Source organism: Leishmania martiniquensis, chromosome 5 (assembly GCF_017916325.1).
Source record: "Leishmania martiniquensis isolate LSCM1 chromosome 5, whole genome shotgun sequence".
Taxonomy (NCBI): Eukaryota; Euglenozoa; class Kinetoplastea; order Trypanosomatida; family Trypanosomatidae; genus Leishmania; species Leishmania martiniquensis.
The window spans coordinates 142,811-162,500 of record NC_090140.1 but is presented as its reverse complement, the minus strand read 5'-3'; the positions used below and the strand labels follow the sequence as shown (position 1 = coordinate 162,500).

Here is a 19,690-nt window from a genome sequence, read left to right as displayed (position 1 = left end):
CGATGGGTGGGGTGGGGTGGGAAGGGGGGGACATGGCAGGTGGCCGAGGTACACACACACCGGTGTCTTACATGGCCACTACCCACATGCGTCTTCTCCCCCCCTCCCCGCCTCTCTCCCTTGCGCACTGCTTCTTTCTACCAGTACCCTTTTGACTAGGCACCATCACAGCCACGCAGGCGCATGGAGACGCCAAGCAGCACGTGCAGGCCCGAGTAACCTCCCTGCCTCTCTACAGCCGACCGCGTCAGGCAGAACAAACGTTCAACTCAGCTTCTGTCTGTGTGTCTGTGCGTGTGTGTGTCTCTCTCTCGTGGAGCGGCGATAGCGCGCACAGACACACAGGCCGAGACACACACCGTCAGGCACACACACACAAAAAAGAGTGGGAAACAACGACAAAATAGGGAGGGGGAGAGGGGGAGAGGGTGCAGAGTCGCCTTCTGCATCCACACCGGTGTAGAAGTACCCATTTGCGATCTTCCCACCGGCGCTGCAGAGCGCACGTAAAGAGACGGGGGGGGGAGGGGGGGGCGGTGGCAAGGCGGCAAGAAAAAAAAAGCGATTTGCGCTTATCCGCCATAACCAACACCCACACGAACACAAGCCTCCCCCTCCTCCTTCCCTTCCTCCACACACGCGCGGTATGTACATCCTTCTCTTCTCCCCGCCTTCTCTCTCTCTCCCTCTCTGTCTACCTGTGCTTACCACACGCCACCCCCATCCCCTTCTTCAACATGTATTAAGCCCTGCCCCTTCCCCCCCTCGTCTCCCGTATCATCTCGACAGCAGCAGCGGCTGCGGGGGGGGCTCTCCGCCCACTTGCAATGGCTTTGCGCCGTTTTACGCGCAAAACTGAATGGGTGGGTGGATGAGGAGGAGAAATGGGCAAACAGAGTACAGCACAGCGCCCCACCGTGAGAGAGGGGGTCACCACGACTGAACACAATTGTGGCTGTGCGCATGCGTGCTGGCGTTTAGTCGAGTCTGTTTGCGACCCGCGCCAGACGAGAAAAAAAAAGAAATCAAAAGCCCTTAATTAAAAAGAGAGAGCCGACACACACAGACATGCTCCCCCTCTGTCTGTCTGTGTGTGCGTTTGTGAAAGTGTGTGTGTGTTGAGGTAAAGGAGATGGAGAACCGCAGCGCAGGAAGCAGGATGGAGGTGGGGGTGGGGAGGGCGAGGCGCGAGAGGGCGCTTGGGAGGGGGTATGGGGGATGGGGGATGGGGGGAGGGATCACACAAAGTCCGGTTAACAAAAAAAAACGGTGAGAGGGGACGACGTGGCGACCCACGGGTAACGACAAACAGCAGCGGCACCAGTAATACTGCACGTGTTCGCGAGTGTCGCCTGCTAATATGGGGAGGGGGGCTTGGCAGAGGGGAACTCAGTTTCTTTTAAAATGGGAATGGGTAGTGCTCGAGCTTACCATCGGCAGCAGATATCAAGCGCTGCGTTGGCATTGGCGGCGGCAACGAGGACGCCTCACGTACACCATAGCGTGAGGGGAGGGGGGAGAGGGGCGCATTGTGCGCCACCTGGTCGACAGCTACGGTGGTGGTGCCGTGTGGCGGGTAGGCCTCATGACTGCTTCACCATGCGCGTGAAGAAGCGTCCGACGGAGCTCTGCTTCTCCGGCCACAGGAGCAAGTAGCACAACACTCCTGGAAACGTCATGCAGCAGCTGATAAACACACAGCCGTACGAGTAGTTGCCGTTGTAGCGCGTCTGCAGCTGCGCCTGAATCGGCGGAGCCGAGAAGCCGCCGAGGCAACCAGCCACGAACACACAGCCCATGAAGATGCCGAGGTTAGGCCCGTGGAAGTCCTTGGCGATCAGCGCTGGCATCATGGCGAAGATGCCGGCCGTGCAGAATCCAACAACACTCAAGCAGGCGACGAAGGCCACGTAGTCGCGACAAAACACCAGCAGAGACGTTGCGACACCGCCGACGGCAGCACAGGCCGTGTAGGCAAGGGCGTCATCCGTGAAAGAGGCGGCGCCGCCGACCAGGATGGACCCGAAAATCTGAAATACTCCCCAAAACGTGAAGACCGTCGATGCCTTGGAGGTACTGATGGGCGCGACGTCGACGTACACCGTCCCGGGGCTGCCCATGGAGGAGACATACGGGACAGCCACGTAGATGAGTCCGTAGAAGGCCCACCCGTAAATGGCGAACATGAAGAAGTGTGTGAGGAAGCGAAGGGAAAAGAAGACGCGTATCGTCTCTCTCCAAGTCAGGCGCCGCACGTGCATATCCTGAATGATGTCCGCCACGGTGGAGGACTTGGTGGCCTGCGCCCCCTCCCCACCCTGCGTCGCACGCTGCTGGTGACGCATCGCCAGCTCGCTCATGTCCCTGCTGCCGCCTAGCGACGCCGCAGCCACAGGCGCTGACACGGCTGCATCCAGCTTGCCCTTCTTGAGATCGCTGTCGCTGCCGTCGTGCGCCGCCCTCTCCGCCTCCGCGCACATGGACTGAATCATTTGCGTCGTGGGCGATGCCGTGCCGTTCTCACCCGCCTCAGCCTGTATGATGAGCACCACATCATCCCCCTCGCTGGGGTTGTCACAGCGGCAGTGAAGGCTGCGCACCGGCTCGCTGTGGTCGCACCTGCCGCCCAGTGCATGCCCCTCCACCTCAGCGTCGTCCTCGATCGGGTGGCGGCGGCAGGACAGGATTGTGCCAACCAGCCCAATGGAGCAGAACGCGGACATGAGACGGAAGGTGTGGCGCCAGCCATAGACATCCACGAGACTGCCGAGCACCGCGGGGACGACGGCACTGCCAACGCCGCCGCCACAGAAATTGATGCCCTGCCCAAGACCGATCCGTCGCCGGAACCACGAGCCGGTCGCCGCTGCACCGGGCGAGAGCATGAGGGCGGAAGAGATGGAGGCGAGCAGCGAGTAGGATGCCGTGACCTCCGCCGAGCTCTTCGCGAAGGACGAGCTCAGCCACAGTCCGGCGAAGAGCGTCACCGTGGAAGCGAACATCATGACTCGCGGCGGCACGCGGTCGACGAGGAAGCCGGCGAAGATGCCAAACACAGGCGACAACCCGAGAGAGACGGAGTTACCAAAGCTGACCGTTGTCGCGCTTGGGTAGCCCAGGGACGGGTCATTCTGCATGCTGTTCGAAAAGATCGAAAAGCTGTTGTCGATGCCGTAGCTCATCATCTGCATCAGAGCACCGGAGATGGCAACTAGGTAGCCGATCCAATGGTCTGCCGGGTGGTGGGTGATCGCCCGGTCCACCCTCTTATACACCTCATAGATTCTCATGGCTGGTTAAGGATGAGGGTGAGGATAGGGGCGGTGGCAACCTACCTTAAGAAGTGTAAGCAAGCGAGCTGTTTCGCAGTAGTACACACACACACACACGCACACACACGCACACACACACAGTGAGAGTGAGTGAGTGAGGGGGAAATAACAGTGAGAACGTTAAAAAAAAGGGGAAAGGGAATACTAAGAGTCCGTCGGGGATGGGTGGCTGCAACGTGTCTCTGTGCGTGTGATGAAATGATGTCGATGTGCGTGGGTGAGTCTCACGAAAAGGCACGCGCGGACTCATCACGACCATGACGGCGGTGAGCCCAGACAAAGCCACGGGCGAAAGAGTCCGGAGAAGAGAGGGACATTGAGAGAGAGGAGGGCGCATGGACATGCATCATGATCTGCGACGCATCAAGTCGACGATGAGGAAGGGAGGAGGGGAGGGGAGAGAGCTCCACAAGCGCCCTCTGCGATCCCATCCTAGCCCGTGGCAGCGCCTCTACGCCTCAATGCCGGAAGGAGACGGAGTGGGGGAGGGGGAGGGGGGAGAAGTGAAGGAGCACCAGAGGAGCGGATACCAGGGGTGGGGCTGAGTTGGCGTCCCCCCTCTCTCTGTGTGTGTGTGTGTCGGTGTTGGGGGGAAGAGAGGAAGCGAGACGTCTCCGCTTTAGCAGCTCCTTCTATATAGTTTACCTTCACCTTCGAGTCGCCGCTGTGGCACACATACACACAGACGCAAACACATCCACATACACTCGAACACACATACCTCCCTCCCTCTCCACAGACAGACATATTTCGACACGGTGGTATGACCTAGTGCACAAGTCAGCGATATGCGTCATTGTGTAGCAGGTGAAGAGGCACGTTGGTGGTCGTGGTGAAGAGAGCAGACAAAAGGTAACAAGAAAGGGACGGATGGGGGGGGGGAGGGGGAGAGACCGAAGGGAGAAGCGGGGGACCGCAACGGGAGGAGCTCTTTCGCCACCTCCTCCCCCCATCCGTCCCTGAGGGGGATATACGGGGTAGAGCTGTTCAGACACACCCACAGAGGGGAGGGGAGAGAGGAGGGGAAAAGGTGGCGAAGCCGTTCACGTGGGCGACGCCATCGTGGATGGGCGGTGAAGAAAAAAAAGGGTGAAGAGGGGAAAGCAGCCGCAGGCGACTTCAATGGCGTTCGAACGACGAGCAGAAGATGGTGCGCTCAGCACAAAAGGACATGTACACATACGCACAGGAATACCCGTCTAGGCTATTTTTGTTTTCTATTTTTATTTCTTCCGCACAATGCCGTACACGAGCGCAACGTGAGGAATGGAGGGGCGATGGACACAGTTCCTTTCACGATGGCGATGGAGGCAGCCGGCCACCGTAGCGACCACAACTGGAGGGTACAAGAGGGGATAGAGGAAGGTCTGGGGCAGGCAGTGAGGGACGAGGAGGGGGGAAGGTGGGGAGGGTAGATACAGTAGCGACGCACACCTACATACGAGAGCAAAAGAGAGGGAGCCGACGACTTGCTCACGTCATCGACAGCGAGAGGGACCGTGCCGCTTCCGCCTGCCGACGCGCGCGACTTTTCTGCGCAGCCTCGCGCCCCTCGCGCAGCAGCTCCTTAGCACGCCGGGCTTTGGCGTTGAAGTAGGCATCCCTCTCCTCGCGGATGAGTCGCAGTGCCCTTCGCGCTCGTTGTGCCTCCTCGTCCTTATGTGAAGCGGCCACGGCTGGTGTTACTGTGACATGCGGCTGTTGCTGAGTCAGCGCATGACAGGTCGTGCCCGCATTGGGCCGAGGCGCCCTTGGATTCGCAGCGCACTTGCCCCTTCGTTTTGGAGGGGGAGGAAGCGGCGGCGGCGGCTCACTAGTTGAAGCTGAAGGCTGTCGAGGAGGCGATGCACTGCCGTTGACGGTGTCAAACGCAGGGCGATCGCGGTGCCGAAAGGCCAGTTGGGGGACCCTTGCCGAATCGCTGGCGGGGTGCCTCCAAGACGGCGGCCGCGTCGACGGCCGCTTGAGGCGGACAGTGGCCACAACCACTTCCGGCTTGGCATCTACGTACGCTTCACTGTGAGCTGTAGTCGGCTCCACCGCAGCATCTGTAGCAGTAGCGTCACCGTCATCTAGAACATCAAAACTGCTCAGCTGATGAACAAGCAGCTGCGCGTAGTGTTGTTGAAGGGCGTCGAGGTGCTGCAGATCTCTTTCTAGTTCCTGCGCGAGGGCAACCGCGCGTGGCAGTGTCACGTGACCACTAAGCATGGCGCAAGCATGCGGTACACACTCAGACGAGAGGGAGGCAAGGGAGCCCCTCCTCTTTCTTCCTCTGTTCGTGGGGGGGGCCCGAAACAATGTTTCCTTGTTTCGATGGCCTACGCACCTTCGCAGGTGCTTTACATCTATGCGTGGGGAGAGCAGCAGACCTGAGGAAATGGGTGCGCCAAATGGGCCTGCCAAAGCGCACAGGAGTTGAGAGGAGATCGGCCAGCGAAAGGGGTGTAATGGAGGAAGAGATTGAAGGGAGGCGCTTGCTGCACAGGTGGGGGTGTCGAGCGGCGTCTCGGCGTGAGAGCGTGACCGAAAAAAGAGGGTGAGGGCTTGGGGTTGGGCCAGAGAGGAGAGGATCTATTGCAGTGTCTTTGCCTGCTTGCCTCAGTGACTCCAATAGCACATCTGAGGTGTGCAACAGCGACCCTGCAGAGGCGAAGGGGAGAAGTGTGAGAGGGACCAGCCCTCCCCCTCCCCCAAAAGAAAAAACCTCTCACTCCCATTCGGTCAACGTCTGCACCGATACCAGCGGCGGGCAGATTCACCACTGAAAACGCCCCCATGGCTCCCGCGATGGGCTTAGTAGCACCCCCATATGCCCCACTTCATCCCTCACCCTCCGTGTGTGTATGTGTGTGTGTGTGTGTGTAGATGCGCATGGGGATATGGGTGGCGATCCACTGCCGTTTTTTTTTTAATATACCGGCTGCCCCTTTCCTCCACGACGCCTCTTCGCTCTTCATTTAGTGGTGCCCCCGTTTTCGTGTTGCGTCGTTGCGCCCCTTACGATGAAGGGGATTATCCTCATGACCATTCGTCTCGCCAACCATTCGTTTACACGGACCTCTTACTTAAGCCGCAGGACTTTACAGTGACTTCCGAACAAAAGATATATATATATATTTCTGTGAATGCGTGCGTGTGCCCAACCCTCACCCCCCAACGCCTGGGATGGCTGGAGCGACAGAGCATCACCAACCCCATCAACACAAAGCAAACATCTCCAACGCGTTGCCTGCTCGCTGCCAGAGAACACCAGCTGGCTTCACATTCGAGCAGACTCAACGCCTCCTCCCTCGTCACACACACACACACAGTAGACGGCATACGTGGGTGCGCAGCAGCCGCGGAGAGACTGCTTCGCCGTAACGCGGCGATTCAGTCACCGGAGCACAGCCTCCGCCTCACAGGTCGCCTCGCTGCCGCGCCCGTTTTGCCGGCTGCCGTGCGGTGCATCCGTCGTGGCGACCCGGGCCGCCCCCACACCAGTGGGCCGCAAGGGCTGGATGGGGCGCGCACCACGCAGATGGCGCGGACGTGTGCACGGTCGCGGGCGACTCCGACGCAGCGTCATCCTGTGCCTGGCTGGCGGCATGGGCAGCAATGCAGTGCCTTGGTGTCCCCCACATGGCGGGTGCTCAGCTCTGCTGCCACCAGGGAGGGGGGCGGCTCGGCGCTGCCTATGGTGTGAAGGGTGGACCTGCCTGACTTTCCCCACCCCGCCCCCATCACCGTCGAAAGTGTCGGCGCCGGTGGGAGGGGGCGCAGTGCCCCTGAGGCGCCACACGCATGGTGTCGATGAATGCCTCCTCCTAATCATCACAAAAAAGATGAGCCAAACAGAATGAAAAGAAGGTGACGGCAAAAGCGTTCGGTACCGTGAGGCGATACCGAACTAATGAAACGGCATCCGACAATAGGCAGATCAATAGAGACACTCACGTGTAACTGGTGCAAAGCTAACGAGAAAAGAGAAGAGAGGAGACGAAAGTGGCCGGCAGACATGCCGCAAGATAACAGCCCAAGTAGATAAACAGATATGCGTCGCTAACAGCGACGCAGACGCTTCTGCTCGGATAGCACGATAAAGAGCACACGAGAGGATCAGTGAGAACGCGCAGCAGGAGAGGTGTGACGAGGAATAGGAATTCAAGACATATATATATATATATATATATGCGTTGCTTTACTCCTTGGCAGCCGCTAAGAACTGCGCCCAAAGAGTATCGTCGCACTCCTGCCCTGCTTCCACCACAAGAGCCTCTACGTCCTCCTGTCCGTTTCGTGTGGCCCTCCGCTTTTCCTGCCGTTTGAGCTTGCGCTTCCTCTCCTCCTCCTCGCGCATGTACGTGGCCACGGTTACCATTTCCTCACTGTCTTTCCCCGCCGCTCGTTGGGTGTTCGCCTTCTTCGCAGACAGTTTGGCGGCCTTGTTCGACCTCAAAGGCTTCGTTGCCTCTTCCTCCTTGTCTGCTGGCCTACCCATGGCGAGTTGACTTCCTTCAGCTGCATCATTCACAGCCTCTTCGTCCTCGTCCTCCACACTGGCATCCTCCTCCTCGTCGTCCTGCCCTTGAGCCTCGTCGTCGCGATTCATAGTCTCGTCAACAACGTTGAAGGCGCTATAATGCTCAATTAGCTTCATCTGCTTGTCCTGCGGCTGCTCCACTGCATCGCGGTAATGCTTGTTGGACTCGAACGGTGGCGCATTAAACCATGGCAGACGCCCGCGCTGCCAGTCATACAAGACCGTCCGCGCAGCAGCTTCTACGTCCGGCTCACCTCCAGCGACCAACTTCCCGCGCAGCTTCGCGAGCCTTTCGAGAAAATCCACAACGTCGCGCCATTCTTTGACGCCGTAAGTTGCTACAATATCGCGATGCTTGACAATCTTCAACACAGTCTCAACAACGTCAGTCTTGTCCGCATTTCCGAGACGCTCCACACGCACGACACCCTTGAGGACCGCCTGAACATCGTTGTTGGACTCGCGGTCGTATACCACACCAGGACAGTCGATGAGAAATATACTGCGGGTCAGCGCGACGTACTGCCACACCTTCGTTTCGCCAGGAATGGGTGCCACCTTGCAGACGGATTTACGACGTAGCGTGTTGATCAGTGAGCTCTTTCCTACATTTGGGTAACCAATGACTCCCACTGAAATTGGCGTCTTAGTGCGCTTGTTGCCGCGGTGCGTCACGTTGTGAAGACGCGCGAACTGCCGAAGCAAAGAAATCACGTTACCTTTGCCAAAAGGGTGATTCATACTAGCATGGAAAGCGATAGTCGGATAATCCTTACTGAGTATCTGAAGCCAACGAGCTGTGGCCCAGAGAGGTACTAAATCGCACTTGTTCAGCACCAGGACAAAATGCTTGTACTTTTTCTCGCGGCGCATGAAATCTTCCAGAAAAGCACTCCGCGTGCCCATCGGATCGCGCGCGTCGACGACGTAGAGCACTACATCCGAGCTGTCAATCACTTTGTACAGCTCACACCAAATTCGGTTTGACTGGCCCTTGGTCATCAAAATCCCGTTTCGGGTTTTGTCATCGCGATCCTTGTGTACCCCCTTCATCAAATCGCGGTCCTTCTCTTTTTTGTTGCAGTTATAGTTGTCACCCTTGTTGTTGGCTTCTGCCACAAAAGCTGACATGTCCACCGCATCCAGCCGAACGCGCTTGCGGTTTGCTTTGTCACCAAATGTCTTGTCCCACTCCATTTCTTTTCGGATGCTTCCATCGGTGTTCTTCGGCTCCTCGAGAAGGCTCAGTGGCAGCTTAGACTGCTTGATGATAACACTGTATGGGTCTCTGTACTTGGCCCCCATTTCTTCTCGGAATTTCCGTAACGCCTCCTGACCGATGGTTCGTGTATTCCCGAACCAGCGGCGGTCAGGTGCAATGCGCGCCATCTGCTGCTCAACACGGTCGGACGCTTTGAGGACACTTCCTTTGATAATGTTACCCTTTTCATCACGCTTGATTTTCGACTTGTACATTTTTAGCCGCTTAATGGTGCGCTGATCTCGAAGGCTTGTTTTGTTTGGATCGGTACGCCGGTTGGGGTTGGTAGGGGCAAGAAGGCCCTTGCCGGCCTTTTTGCCTGGCTTGCCCATTTCTGCTCGTATACAGTCAGAGGAGGAGTAGGAAAAAATTTTAAACAGTCCAAGAGTCGCCTTTGGATGGACGACACAAAAGCAGTCCCACTACCCTGAAAAAAAAAACAGTTTAGTGATCGCGCAAAATGATTATGATAAAAAAAGACAGTAGTAGTTCTGGCGCTTACGAAGGCAAATAACGAATCAGCTTCTTCCTTTTTCTTGACAGCAGTTGCCGCTTGAGTGGGATCGTAAACAATTAACGTTTTTTTTACATTCGGAAAAGGAATACGGTTTACAGATGGCGAATCCAGTGGTGTATCAGATTTGGAGTGGAGTAATATATCATGCAAGGAGAAATAATACCCAATAGATGAGTAAAGAGAAAGAGGAACCTGATATAGTTCATCAGATGAAAAGCATATAAAGCATGCTACTCTTCACTGGCGGCGCCACAGCTGGAGCCAGGAGAATATTGTCAGAATGTCAACTGCGTTCTCTGAAGAGAATACAGTAAAATAGCTATAATTACTTCACTTCTATCACTATGATGACGCCAGTTATGACGTACTCGCAACTAATAATACCGCTCAACCGAGGGGCTATCATAAGATATACGTCTTTTCTCAGCTGCTTTTTTTGCCGTGTTTTCTACGAGCTTTCGAGCGAAAAGGATGCAAAGGACTTCCTGTCGCCTAACCAATGAACGCGTACAGAGCGAATTTACTTGAGCTCGTTTTTTCCCCAATGGTGCGCGCAATGCAACATTTTTTATACTTCCTCCTCGATTGTGTATATGTCAACGCAATTTCAACCCAACAACCTTCATGGATTTCTCACTTCTTTGTTGTAGCCTTCACAGCATCATCAAACCAGGGGTAGACCTTCGACACCTCCGCCAAGTCTTCACTCGTGACTTCTGTATCCTTGTCAAGGCCCATGACATCGTGAATGATGCCGTTGTCGTCCTTGCTGCGTAGCTTGCAGCCGAGACCGATGCACATGAAGTTGAGCAGTCCTTGCATACCAAACTTTTCGGCCGCCGTCATTGTCAGAAGGTAATGTTTCTGGTTCAGAGGCGAACAAAGACGTTGAGTGAAAAAATCATTGTCCCACTTGTCCGTCACGACGTAGGAGAAATCTCTGTAAATGCATGGGCGGACCAGTTCACTAGCAGCGTGGCCTTCCACACCGTAGTGCACCGCCCACCGGATAAGGTGCTCCAGTACTGCAGCCGGGTAGCAGAACTCTGGGATATCGTCCTCGGTTTCCTGGATGAACGGGCACTGCTTGGTGTAGTTCTTCGACACTTCAATGTACTTGCCGTCGTCGCAGTGGACAATGGCGTAAAGATCACGATCCACTTTGAACTCGCCGTTGGGGCCCTTCAGCACCAGGCGAATATCCATAGCGCCTTCGTCAGCCATTACTGAGATGATGGCTGGTGAAACAAAAAAAGATGGACGTTACGGCTGCCACAAAATTGCCTTCTGAGCGACTCTTTAGCAGAGAGTAAGCCTAGAAATACGGCTCCTTTGATTTTCTTGCACCGTTTGCAGTGAAGTACATGCCGGAAAGGTGCCAGGTAGTGAGACGGTGAGAGAGGAAGGTAGTGAGTGAGGAGAAGCGTGCATCTGAGGCGCCAGATCCGCCAAAAAATCATTCAAAGTACCGAAGCCGGGGATTCAATGTTGTTGCGCCGTCAGTGGTCACGCACTCTCGCGAGTTGAACGGTTGCAGAAGTTTGTATTTCAGCCGGGCAGCGCAGACTGCAGTCTTCCAGGAATTTACACCTGTCAGCACTGTTCGACCAGAGAAACGGATATAAACTGAAAGCAACAGAGACGATTTTGCAGGCTTAGCGAGAAGCACCCTTATGGCAGACACCGTTTTCCGCTTCAGTGAGCGAGTTTCTGCGATTGGTGGGTGTGTGTGGGTGGGCCCCTCACTCTGCCTTCGTCTGCCGCCTCCTCGCTTTCCTCTCGGGGGTGGGGGCTGGTTTTCGCTGGCGGCAGTCAGTGGATGACCCGGCCTTCCTTCTCACCCGAAGCGGGGGGCCACAGCGTCTGCCACCGAGGGTGGGGAAGGGGAAGCGGGTTTTCGGATGCCGCCAGAAAAAGGGCTTATGTGGCGCCCCTTTTTCGATGGAGCCAAGGGCCGCCCCCCGCTGGCAAAGCCCTTCAGCATAGGGCCCCCACCAGCGCGGAGAGGCCACGTTGTCGTAACGCGCCGGTTTTTTCGCGTGGGCATGGCCTAAAAGCCTAGCGCGTTTTTGGCGGCCGCCGCGCGGCGGGTCCGGGCTTCCCCCACGCCAGTGGGTCGGGCGGGGCTCGGTGGTGCCCTCGGCGAGGGGGATGGGGCGCGTGGGCCCTTTCAGGGTGGCCGAGGCTTCCGCGGGGTGGGGATGGGGCTGCGGGGTTGGGGGGAAAGGGGCGGCCCCGGCGGGCGGCCGGCCTCGCGGGGCCGGGAGGGGGGGCGGCCGCCTGCGCGGGCGGGGCATATTTTTTTTGGCGGGGGCGCGCGGGCCTGCGCCGCCCGCTTGCCGCGGCCTGGGTGTTCGCCGTTGGCGTGTTGGCTTTCGAGGGTCTCTGGGGGACGGCGTGCCCCGGCTTATGTGGGCAAGAGGTCGATCGCCATTTCGGCGGGAATGCCAACGGACACGAGCGCCGGCGCGGCCCGCGCGGCGGAGAGGCCCTGCAGTTCCGCAACGGATGCCATGACGCGCACCAGCGTGCGCCACGCTGCGCGGTCGTCATCCGCGCTGTGGTCGCTGCCATGGTGCTCTGTATCATTGTCGGAGCTGCGCACGGCGCGTGGGCGGGCCAGATCCATGGTGCTTGCGAGGATGTTCTCCTTGACAAGGATGCCGTCAAGTGCCGCCTCCTCGTTCTGCGGTGTCATGGGCGTCCGCCGCCGCCGCTGAAGGCTGACGGAGTAGTCAACAAGGAGCTGGAGCAGTTCGTCCATGCGAGACTGACTGCGGCCCACATGGCGAGCCATCGTGCGCGCCACCTCATCGAACAGCTCCGCGCGCACCGGCAGCTCTGCCACAGCAGTTCCATCCGGCCAGCGTGGGAAGAAGGAAGCCACGGCTGCCGTCGCCAGGCTCAGCTCCTTCAGCGTGGTGCGCGGAGCCGCGCACATGTGGCGCACCTGTTCCTGCGCAACCGACCAGCCGTCGTCACGCCTTGTCGCGGCTGAGAGCAGGGCGATAGGATGCGCATATCGAGACGAAGCGGGCGCATGCAAGGCGCACAGGCCGACCGTCTCGGAGTCTCGCCGAAGGGCGGCCCACAGCGTCATGGATTCCCACAAATTACTTTGGTCGCGTGTGAAGCTGATCGATGCTGCCGGGTGCTCACCATCGTCCGCGACGCGAACCCTGGGGCGCGTGCCTGCTTCCTGTGAGCCCGCGATGCTCATCTGAATCAGGTGTCGGAGAGCGTGCACGCAGTGGTTGTAGTTATCGGAGGAGCGGAGCGCCGACGTGGCGCGCCTGTCGCGTGCCGGCCGCAAAAAAAGCTGAAGCACAGACCAGTGAGTGTAGCGATTAACCAGCTGGGAGGGCAGTGTGCGGTAGAAGTGTGTGGCTTCCGTGTAGTGCCCCGTGGCGGCGAGGGCGACCATGGCGTGGTTGTAAATGGCGGTGTGATGCTTGTCGCGCTTCTTCAGCATTGACCCCGTTGCCACTGTGAGGCGGTCGGCATTGCGCGCTGCTTCCACGCACTCTTTCACTGCCGCCTGCACCGATTTGTCGCTCACTCGCCACCTTGCGGCGCTGCCACTGCCAGGGGGCTGCGTGCTGCCATCGCTGCCTGGCCCCGAAGACGCGACCTGCAACCCCAGCGAGTCGCCGTAGAAGAAGAGTAGGACCACCCATGGCTGCTCTGCCGCTTGAAGCATCGACATCAGGCGCCCTATTGTCACCGCGTTGGTGCCCCAGTTGCCCTCCGTAGCCGTGCCGCCAAGGGCACCAGCTAGCTCCAGCACCACCCCAACAGCATCCCGCCAGCGGCTAGCTGGACAGAGAGACAAGTAGGTGTCCATAACGAGCCGCAGTGCTGTCGTCCATACGCGCTGCTGCTGTTGCTGCTGCCCTTCCGCACCGGTCATTAGCCCCTTGCTCGATTGCAGGATCAAGCGGCGCAGACGATCCACCCACTCGAACAAGTCATTACGCTCGAGATCGGCGTTGGCACTCACTAGACCGCCGGCACTGGCGGGTTGCCGCGCCCCCACAGCCGCTCGGTGGCGCATGTCCACCGCGTCCAACACCCCACGCAGCCAATCAAGGGAGTCAGTGCCGCCGGCGGCGATGTCGTCGAGGATGCGAGACAGCGGGACGGCATCTGCCAGCGCCCACGCGTATCGCCACCCGTCGCGACGCAGCGGCACCACGCGCTGCATCGCTGCACGAAATGCGCTGCCGTCATTGCCGCACAGAGCGAGCGCCTCCTGCGCGTGACCCGCCGCGACGAGGCCGACACAGCAGTCAACGCGCGACTCCCAGTCGATGGACGATGAAGGTATCGACGGCGACAATGCTGAGCTTTGTTGTGTGAGCTCCTCCAGCAGCAGCAGTGGCAGCTCCGGGCTTACCGTGGCGAGCAACGGGGAGCGTAACGGGTAGCGGTAGTGGCGCGCCGACAAGGGAATATCAGCGACTTTGGCCTCGACAAGGCACTGCACCTGCTCCAGCAGCAGCGGCTGCAGCACGCTCACTTCGCTGAGTTGCGCGTCGGAGAGGAGACGACCGGGGCCAATGCCGCGGTTTGAAAGCTCTGGCGACCGATCTTCCGGCGGGAGCGTGCGGCTGCTCCTGCTCTTGCTCGCCGGCTGCTTGCGCTGTGTGTCTGTGCTGCCGCTGATGCCGTCCGGGCTGCAAGACGCCGTGAACATGGCCCTCTCGCTTGCTTGTGAGTACTGCCGCAAGATGTGCTCCAGCAGCTCCGCCTTGTCGGCGGCGGTCCCTTCACGCAGCAGTGACCAACGCACCTCGCGGAGGATGGCGAGGGCGTCGGGATGCAGCTCCGCGTTCGGCGACCCGCGCAGATGTGTAGCACACAGTTGGTCGAAGAGGTAACGTCGGGCGTGGTGCGATGCCGGCGTTGCACTGCTGCGTGTCGCGTACGCCCTCAGCGCGTGAAGCCATGAGGACGACATGATGAGAACTAGGTCGCCAACAGCGGGGAGACGCCGGGTGTTCAAGCGAGCGACTGTCCCAAGAGGAATAGCACCGAGCGGCGTCGACACGCGGACACCGATTCCTCCGGAGGCGACACTAATGAGATGCAGAGCAAGAGGAGAAGGACGATGAGAGTAGAGGCACACACATGCAGTGCGTCAAGGTCGGGCGGCTCGCTCTCCCAACAGACAAGGCACGCGCGTCAAACTGACGCGCGTGCGTCACGACAAACTGACGCGCCACCCACTGCAACGCGGGTGGGGAAGCGCACGCCTGGCGCGTGTGGGCTGCACCACCCCCTTTTCTTCTACGCTGTGCTTCGACTTCACGGCTGCCATGCACCCCCCCACCTCCCCCTTTTGCGGACGTCCCTGAAACGTTGCGTGCTGGTGCACAGAGATGGGCCTACGCGCAGGGAGCGCTGCAGTCCAAAAAATGAAGACGCCACCGCCGCCGCCGCATCCTCACCATCGAGCGCTCACGTGCGCTTCACCTTCGTCTTGAGGCGGTAAGTGCGCTTCTCGGCGAGTTCCTCCGTCGTGTACTGCTGCGCCAACTCGCCTGGCACGCTCGCTTGTCCGCTTGCCGCGGTTTGCCACAGCCACGCGTCTATCTCCGCTGATGTTGCCCACCGCGTCTCCTCGTGCCGGAACCCGTCTCGGGTGCGACGCAGCTCGTAGAGCCCCGCGTGCGCTGCCTCGGTGCAGCTGCCAGGCGGTGATGATGCGGCCGCAGTAGCCTCCGGGGGCAGCCGCACCCACCAGCCGTCGCCGACGTAACGCCCGACGCGCGAGTCGCTGTAGAGGTCAAGCTCGAAAGGCGCACCATCGGCACGGTAGCCGTGGGCGGTCATGGAGGGCGCGGCCGCCGCCTTGTACGGCGCTGCATTATTAGCACCGTCGTGATTGTCCGGGTGCTCGATAAGGAGCTCCATCACAGCCGCGCCGCGGTGGTTGAACTGCGTGCAAAACTGGTTGCCGCGACCGCAATAAGAGTTGTCGGCGCCGACGATCGTGAAGCCGCCGGGCTGGCGGACGACTGCTGGGGTGTCGCCGACCGGCTGGTGCCCAGCGCACACGGTATGGATGCCGGACTGGAGAAGGTAGGCAGCCACGGTGAGCGGTATGTGGTGGGGGCCGTCGGCGTTCATCACTGTCCCCACCGTGATCGAGTGCGGGGCAACGAATCGCGGATAGCCATAAGCGCGCAGGGCCTCGCCGCGGAGGGCAGTGCCGCTTGCCCAATCGGAGAACGCGGCCGCTTTGAAATGCTCCAAGGCAGCGAGCCACTCCAGCGCTGAGGTTGCCGAGGGTGCAACGAGCGCGTCTGGCGCCCCCGGCGGAGCGACCTCTGGTAGCCACCATCGCCCTCGGCTCAGCTGCTCGGCATTGGAGGTCGCCTCCGGGCTTGGCACGAAGCCTGCGTTGCTGCCGTTCACGCCCCCGTGGGTGAAAAGAACGCCGTCCAACACGACGCTGAGGACCCCAGCGCGGATGTACTCGTAATAGACGCCTCCAGGCTGCGCGGCAGCGAAGAACGACGCAGCAACAGCGGCGTCCTCGGCAGTGACACCGTCATCAGTTATCGCCTCCGTTCCAGCTGCAGGAAGCGTCGTCGCCGCCCCGCCCTTTTCAGCTGCCATCGCCGCCAGCTCGCGCAGTTCCTGCCGCCGGTGGGCAAAGGTGTTCGGGCCGCCGAGTTTGTACCGCAATGCCCACTGCAGGAATGAAACGGCGTCTGTGCACAGAGTATCTCTGCTGCTGCCGGCACCGCTGCTACACAGGCTCGACGCAGTGCGCCCCGTGCTGCCCCGCCGTTGCGCGTCTTCCCGCTGCTTGCGCTGGAGGAGGAAGTCTCGGTACCGAAGCGGTTCCGTAAGCGACGCCGCCGCAACGGCGGCCTTCGATGATGACGGTAGCGCGAAGACGGTGTCCTCGGCCGCGTCGGGGGCCATGCCGTTGACCTCGCATGCTATGCGCGGGTACATGGCCATCTTGTTAACGTCACGGTTCCCCAGCAGTAGGTGGACGCGAGAGGGGAAGCGGTGCTTGAAGTCGAGCAGCGCCTTGCCGAACGTGATGTCGCTTCCATGGTCGAAGGCGTCGCCGCCATAGACGAAGTGCGACGTTTCATCTGTGAAGCCCAGGCGATAGCGTGAGAGGTCCACAAGATGGTGATACCCCGGCTCATTAGCACCGGCATCGCGCGCCGCGAATGCATTCGAGGGAGCGGGGGATATGGCAGAGGTCAGTGGGGCCCACCGACTATTCGTGGCTTCCAAGCTCGGGCTGCACCCGCGATTGCCGTCCCCGGTGGTGGGAGGGGGGCGGTCGGAGGTGACGACAGCCTCCGTCGGCTCCCACTGAAGCACTCGCGACAGACATACAAAACGCTGAAAGTAGCTGAAGTCGCCTTCCACATCCGTTACATAGCTGACGCGGCGATACCACGACAGACTTTGGCGGAGCATGGCGAGTAGCTGTGGCGTGTCCGGCTCGGTGCGCGCATCTATCACCTCCGACGTAAGCCTGCAGGCACGCGATCGACGATCAAGAGCAACGAGGCCTGGTGCGGGTGCGAGGAGGGTTGGTGGAGTCACGCGAAGAGGCTGTGCTGCTGTTTTTTTTTGTGTGTGTGTGTGGGGGGGGAATGCTGAGCGGATTGGTGTGGGTGTATCACAAGACGAGGAAGAGCATCTTTACGTGTGTGTGTGTGTGCGTGTGACGCAGACAAACGTCCGTTGTTGAGTGGCTAGTCAATATGCACGACTGGGCGTATGCGCGTGCGCCTACATGAGCACTTCCGCTCCGCCGTCAGGACGAGAGAGAGGGGGGGTACATGTGAGGAGAGCTAATGGGGGCTCTGACACAAGTGGCACACAACCGTGCCACAGCCTGCAGCGACGGAGAGGGCCCTGTGCGGTGACGCCGCGGGCACGCAGCCGTATGACTCGAGGCGGCCCTTCATGTACTGCATGCGCATAGACACATCATTCAGTCCTCACACGCGGGTGCGAGGGCACCCATTCTTTTCCGGCTCTGTCGTCTCTCCACCCCCGTGCTGTTTAGGTGCCCCCCCGGCCATTGGGTATGCGGCATCGCCACTTGAGGGCTCGTCAGCTGCCGTGTCAGCGAGCTCCGCATCGAGGAGAAGGGCGGGAGGCGGTGTCTGGCCGAGAAGACGCAAGAGAGTCTCGCCATGCCATCTTTGATTTTGGTGGCAACCAAATCACACCGAGAGAGACCCTCGCGAAGATATTATATCCACGCGCAGATCGGCCGCTGTCCCCCCCCGCAAGGGGGGGAGCGAGAAGGGGCGAAGCAGCGACACAAAACTAATCCTCAGAAAGCAGAGGCCGCGGCTCACAGCTCTGCCGCGCTGGTGCGGTGTAGCGCGCGGAGGAGGTGTGGTGTGTGGGGTGCTGTTGGTGGGGAAGCACTCGTGGAGGAAATGTCGAAGGCTCTCTGCACGCGTTGGCGCTGGCGCCGTTTTCACTGCGGTAGCCACACGTGGCAGGGGGGCGGGATGGAGCGCTGCGACTCGGAATAGGGAGGGGGGATGGCCCGCACCTCTCGTCTATCAAAGCAGGCAGGCCAACGACCCCAGTCCAGGAGGTGCCCCCCGTGCCGCCAGCAGCAGGAGCTGCTGGCCTCTCGATGGTCGCGCGGAGAAGTATTCCCTCTCCGAGACCGGAGCGTGGGATGCATACGTTCCCACTGATGGCACGGTCGAAGGGAGGGTGGTGGCGGTGGTGGTGGCCTCGTCTCACGATTTCTTTTCGCATGTCGCCCATGCAGTCCACCCGTCCAGCGCTGCCGCGCCATCGCCACGCGAGACACACAAGAGGTCCCGCCGGCAGGGCCGTACCGGAGCCGTCATCGTCCCCGTCCCAACAGTAAGGCACTGCTTGCGCGCGGCAGACGCTAAGAAACGTCTGCGGGGTCAGCCTCGAAATTGTATCTCGCGAGTTGGCCTCCCCTCCTTCCCCCCCTCTCCTGCGCTTCGCTGAGGAGAGGGGATCCGCTGGGAGTGCTGCGTGGCTGCGAATGCGTAGCGGGTCTGATCGCGTCATTGGTCGTGGCGGGGGCTCTTGAGGGCCTTCTCTTCAGTGCGATAGGGTAGGGTGGGGGTGGGGGAGCGACGAGAACGCCGCGCCGCGCCGTGATCAAGGCGGCCGACTCGGCTGTTTTTGCTCGGGTGAGCGCGACGGTGTATCCGGTGGAGATACTGCTGGAGGCAACCTGCCTGGTGTGTCATCCAGGGCCGAGGAGGTTGTCCCTTCGTGTCCGGTGAAGCCCTCATCGTCAGATTCGAAAGGGTCTCCCCCCCTTGAGGGACCACACCGTGTGCGGGCAGTCCTCGCGTTGACCGCTGTGGCTGCACACCCCATCGGCCGTACCACGCAGCCGCATCGTCGGGGTTACCCCCCCTTTCCTTTCCTTTCACTTCCCCATCTCACAGCATCCAAAGGACTCCGGCCAAAGGGGAGCGTTGCGATGGGTGTACGACTCGCTGGCCGTTCGGATGCCCTTCGATGCATCCCGCCGGCAACGCTGCACCGTTTCCACAGCATTGCCGTTGGCCCGGCATGCCGCCATTCCTGCAGGGAGTGCCGGGTGGCTCCACACGTTCTATATAGCCTGTCACACGATCAAGTGCTTCGCTCGCAGCAGTTGTTAGTGTGTGTGTGTGGGGGGGGGGAGGGGCGTGCTGCTGTGTGGGCCGAAACACGCGAATACGAATGGGGATAGCCCTGGCTGGACCTGAAGCGCCCGTGCCGCATAGCGCATGCGGGAGGGCTTCATGGAGGAAGGTGTTGCCGGCGCTACGAGAGGGGAGAAGAGGCGGACAGTATTGAAGCAGAGCAGAGCAGAGAGTGCGTAAGGGTTGGGGGGGAGGAGGGGAGGGGCACGTCGGCGGGCGCCTGCGTTCGCTGAGCGAGGCGAGCCTTCAGCGCCGTGTTTACACGCATGCAAGCGGAGAGGTTGCCCGCTTGATGGCCCTATTCTGAGCACCCACCGCGTAGCGGAAGCGCCGCTGCGCGCGTCAGCCAGAGAGAGCATACAGAAGAGG

General features: G+C 60.0%; 6 protein-coding genes across 6 annotated transcripts; all 6 read right to left on the bottom strand.

Annotated features, from left to right (window-relative positions):
* Positions 1-1,583: 1,583 nt before the first annotated feature.
* Positions 1,584-3,290, bottom strand: LSCM1_07723 (uncharacterized protein; the record flags this gene model as incomplete). Its single annotated transcript, XM_067325082.1, has 1 exon — positions 1,584-3,290. One exon carries the CDS (start codon positions 3,288-3,290, stop codon positions 1,584-1,586), a length of 1,707 nt encoding a protein of 568 aa, XP_067181287.1.
* A 1,515-nt stretch (positions 3,291-4,805) lies between these two features.
* On the bottom strand, positions 4,806-5,543 carry LSCM1_07722 (uncharacterized protein; the record flags this gene model as incomplete). Its single annotated transcript, XM_067325081.1, has 1 exon — positions 4,806-5,543. One exon carries the CDS (start codon positions 5,541-5,543, stop codon positions 4,806-4,808), a length of 738 nt encoding a protein of 245 aa, XP_067181286.1.
* Positions 5,544-7,515: 1,972 nt separating this feature from the next.
* LSCM1_07721 (uncharacterized protein) lies at positions 7,516-9,450 on the bottom strand (the record flags this gene model as incomplete). Its single annotated transcript, XM_067325080.1, has 1 exon — positions 7,516-9,450. The coding sequence occupies one exon, from the start codon at positions 9,448-9,450 to the stop codon at positions 7,516-7,518; it is 1,935 nt and encodes a 644-aa protein (XP_067181285.1).
* Positions 9,451-10,268: 818 nt separating this feature from the next.
* Positions 10,269-10,859, bottom strand: LSCM1_07720 (uncharacterized protein; the record flags this gene model as incomplete). The annotated part of the gene is made up of 1 exon (XM_067325079.1): positions 10,269-10,859. One exon carries the CDS (start codon positions 10,857-10,859, stop codon positions 10,269-10,271), a length of 591 nt encoding a protein of 196 aa, XP_067181284.1.
* A 1,183-nt stretch (positions 10,860-12,042) lies between these two features.
* LSCM1_07719 (uncharacterized protein) lies at positions 12,043-14,595 on the bottom strand (the record flags this gene model as incomplete). The annotated part of the gene is made up of 1 exon (XM_067325078.1): positions 12,043-14,595. The coding sequence occupies one exon, from the start codon at positions 14,593-14,595 to the stop codon at positions 12,043-12,045; it is 2,553 nt and encodes an 850-aa protein (XP_067181283.1).
* Positions 14,596-15,095: 500 nt separating this feature from the next.
* LSCM1_07718 (uncharacterized protein) lies at positions 15,096-17,087 on the bottom strand (the record flags this gene model as incomplete). The annotated part of the gene is made up of 1 exon (XM_067325077.1): positions 15,096-17,087. The coding sequence occupies one exon, from the start codon at positions 17,085-17,087 to the stop codon at positions 15,096-15,098; it is 1,992 nt and encodes a 663-aa protein (XP_067181282.1).
* Positions 17,088-19,690: the final 2,603 nt, after the last annotated feature.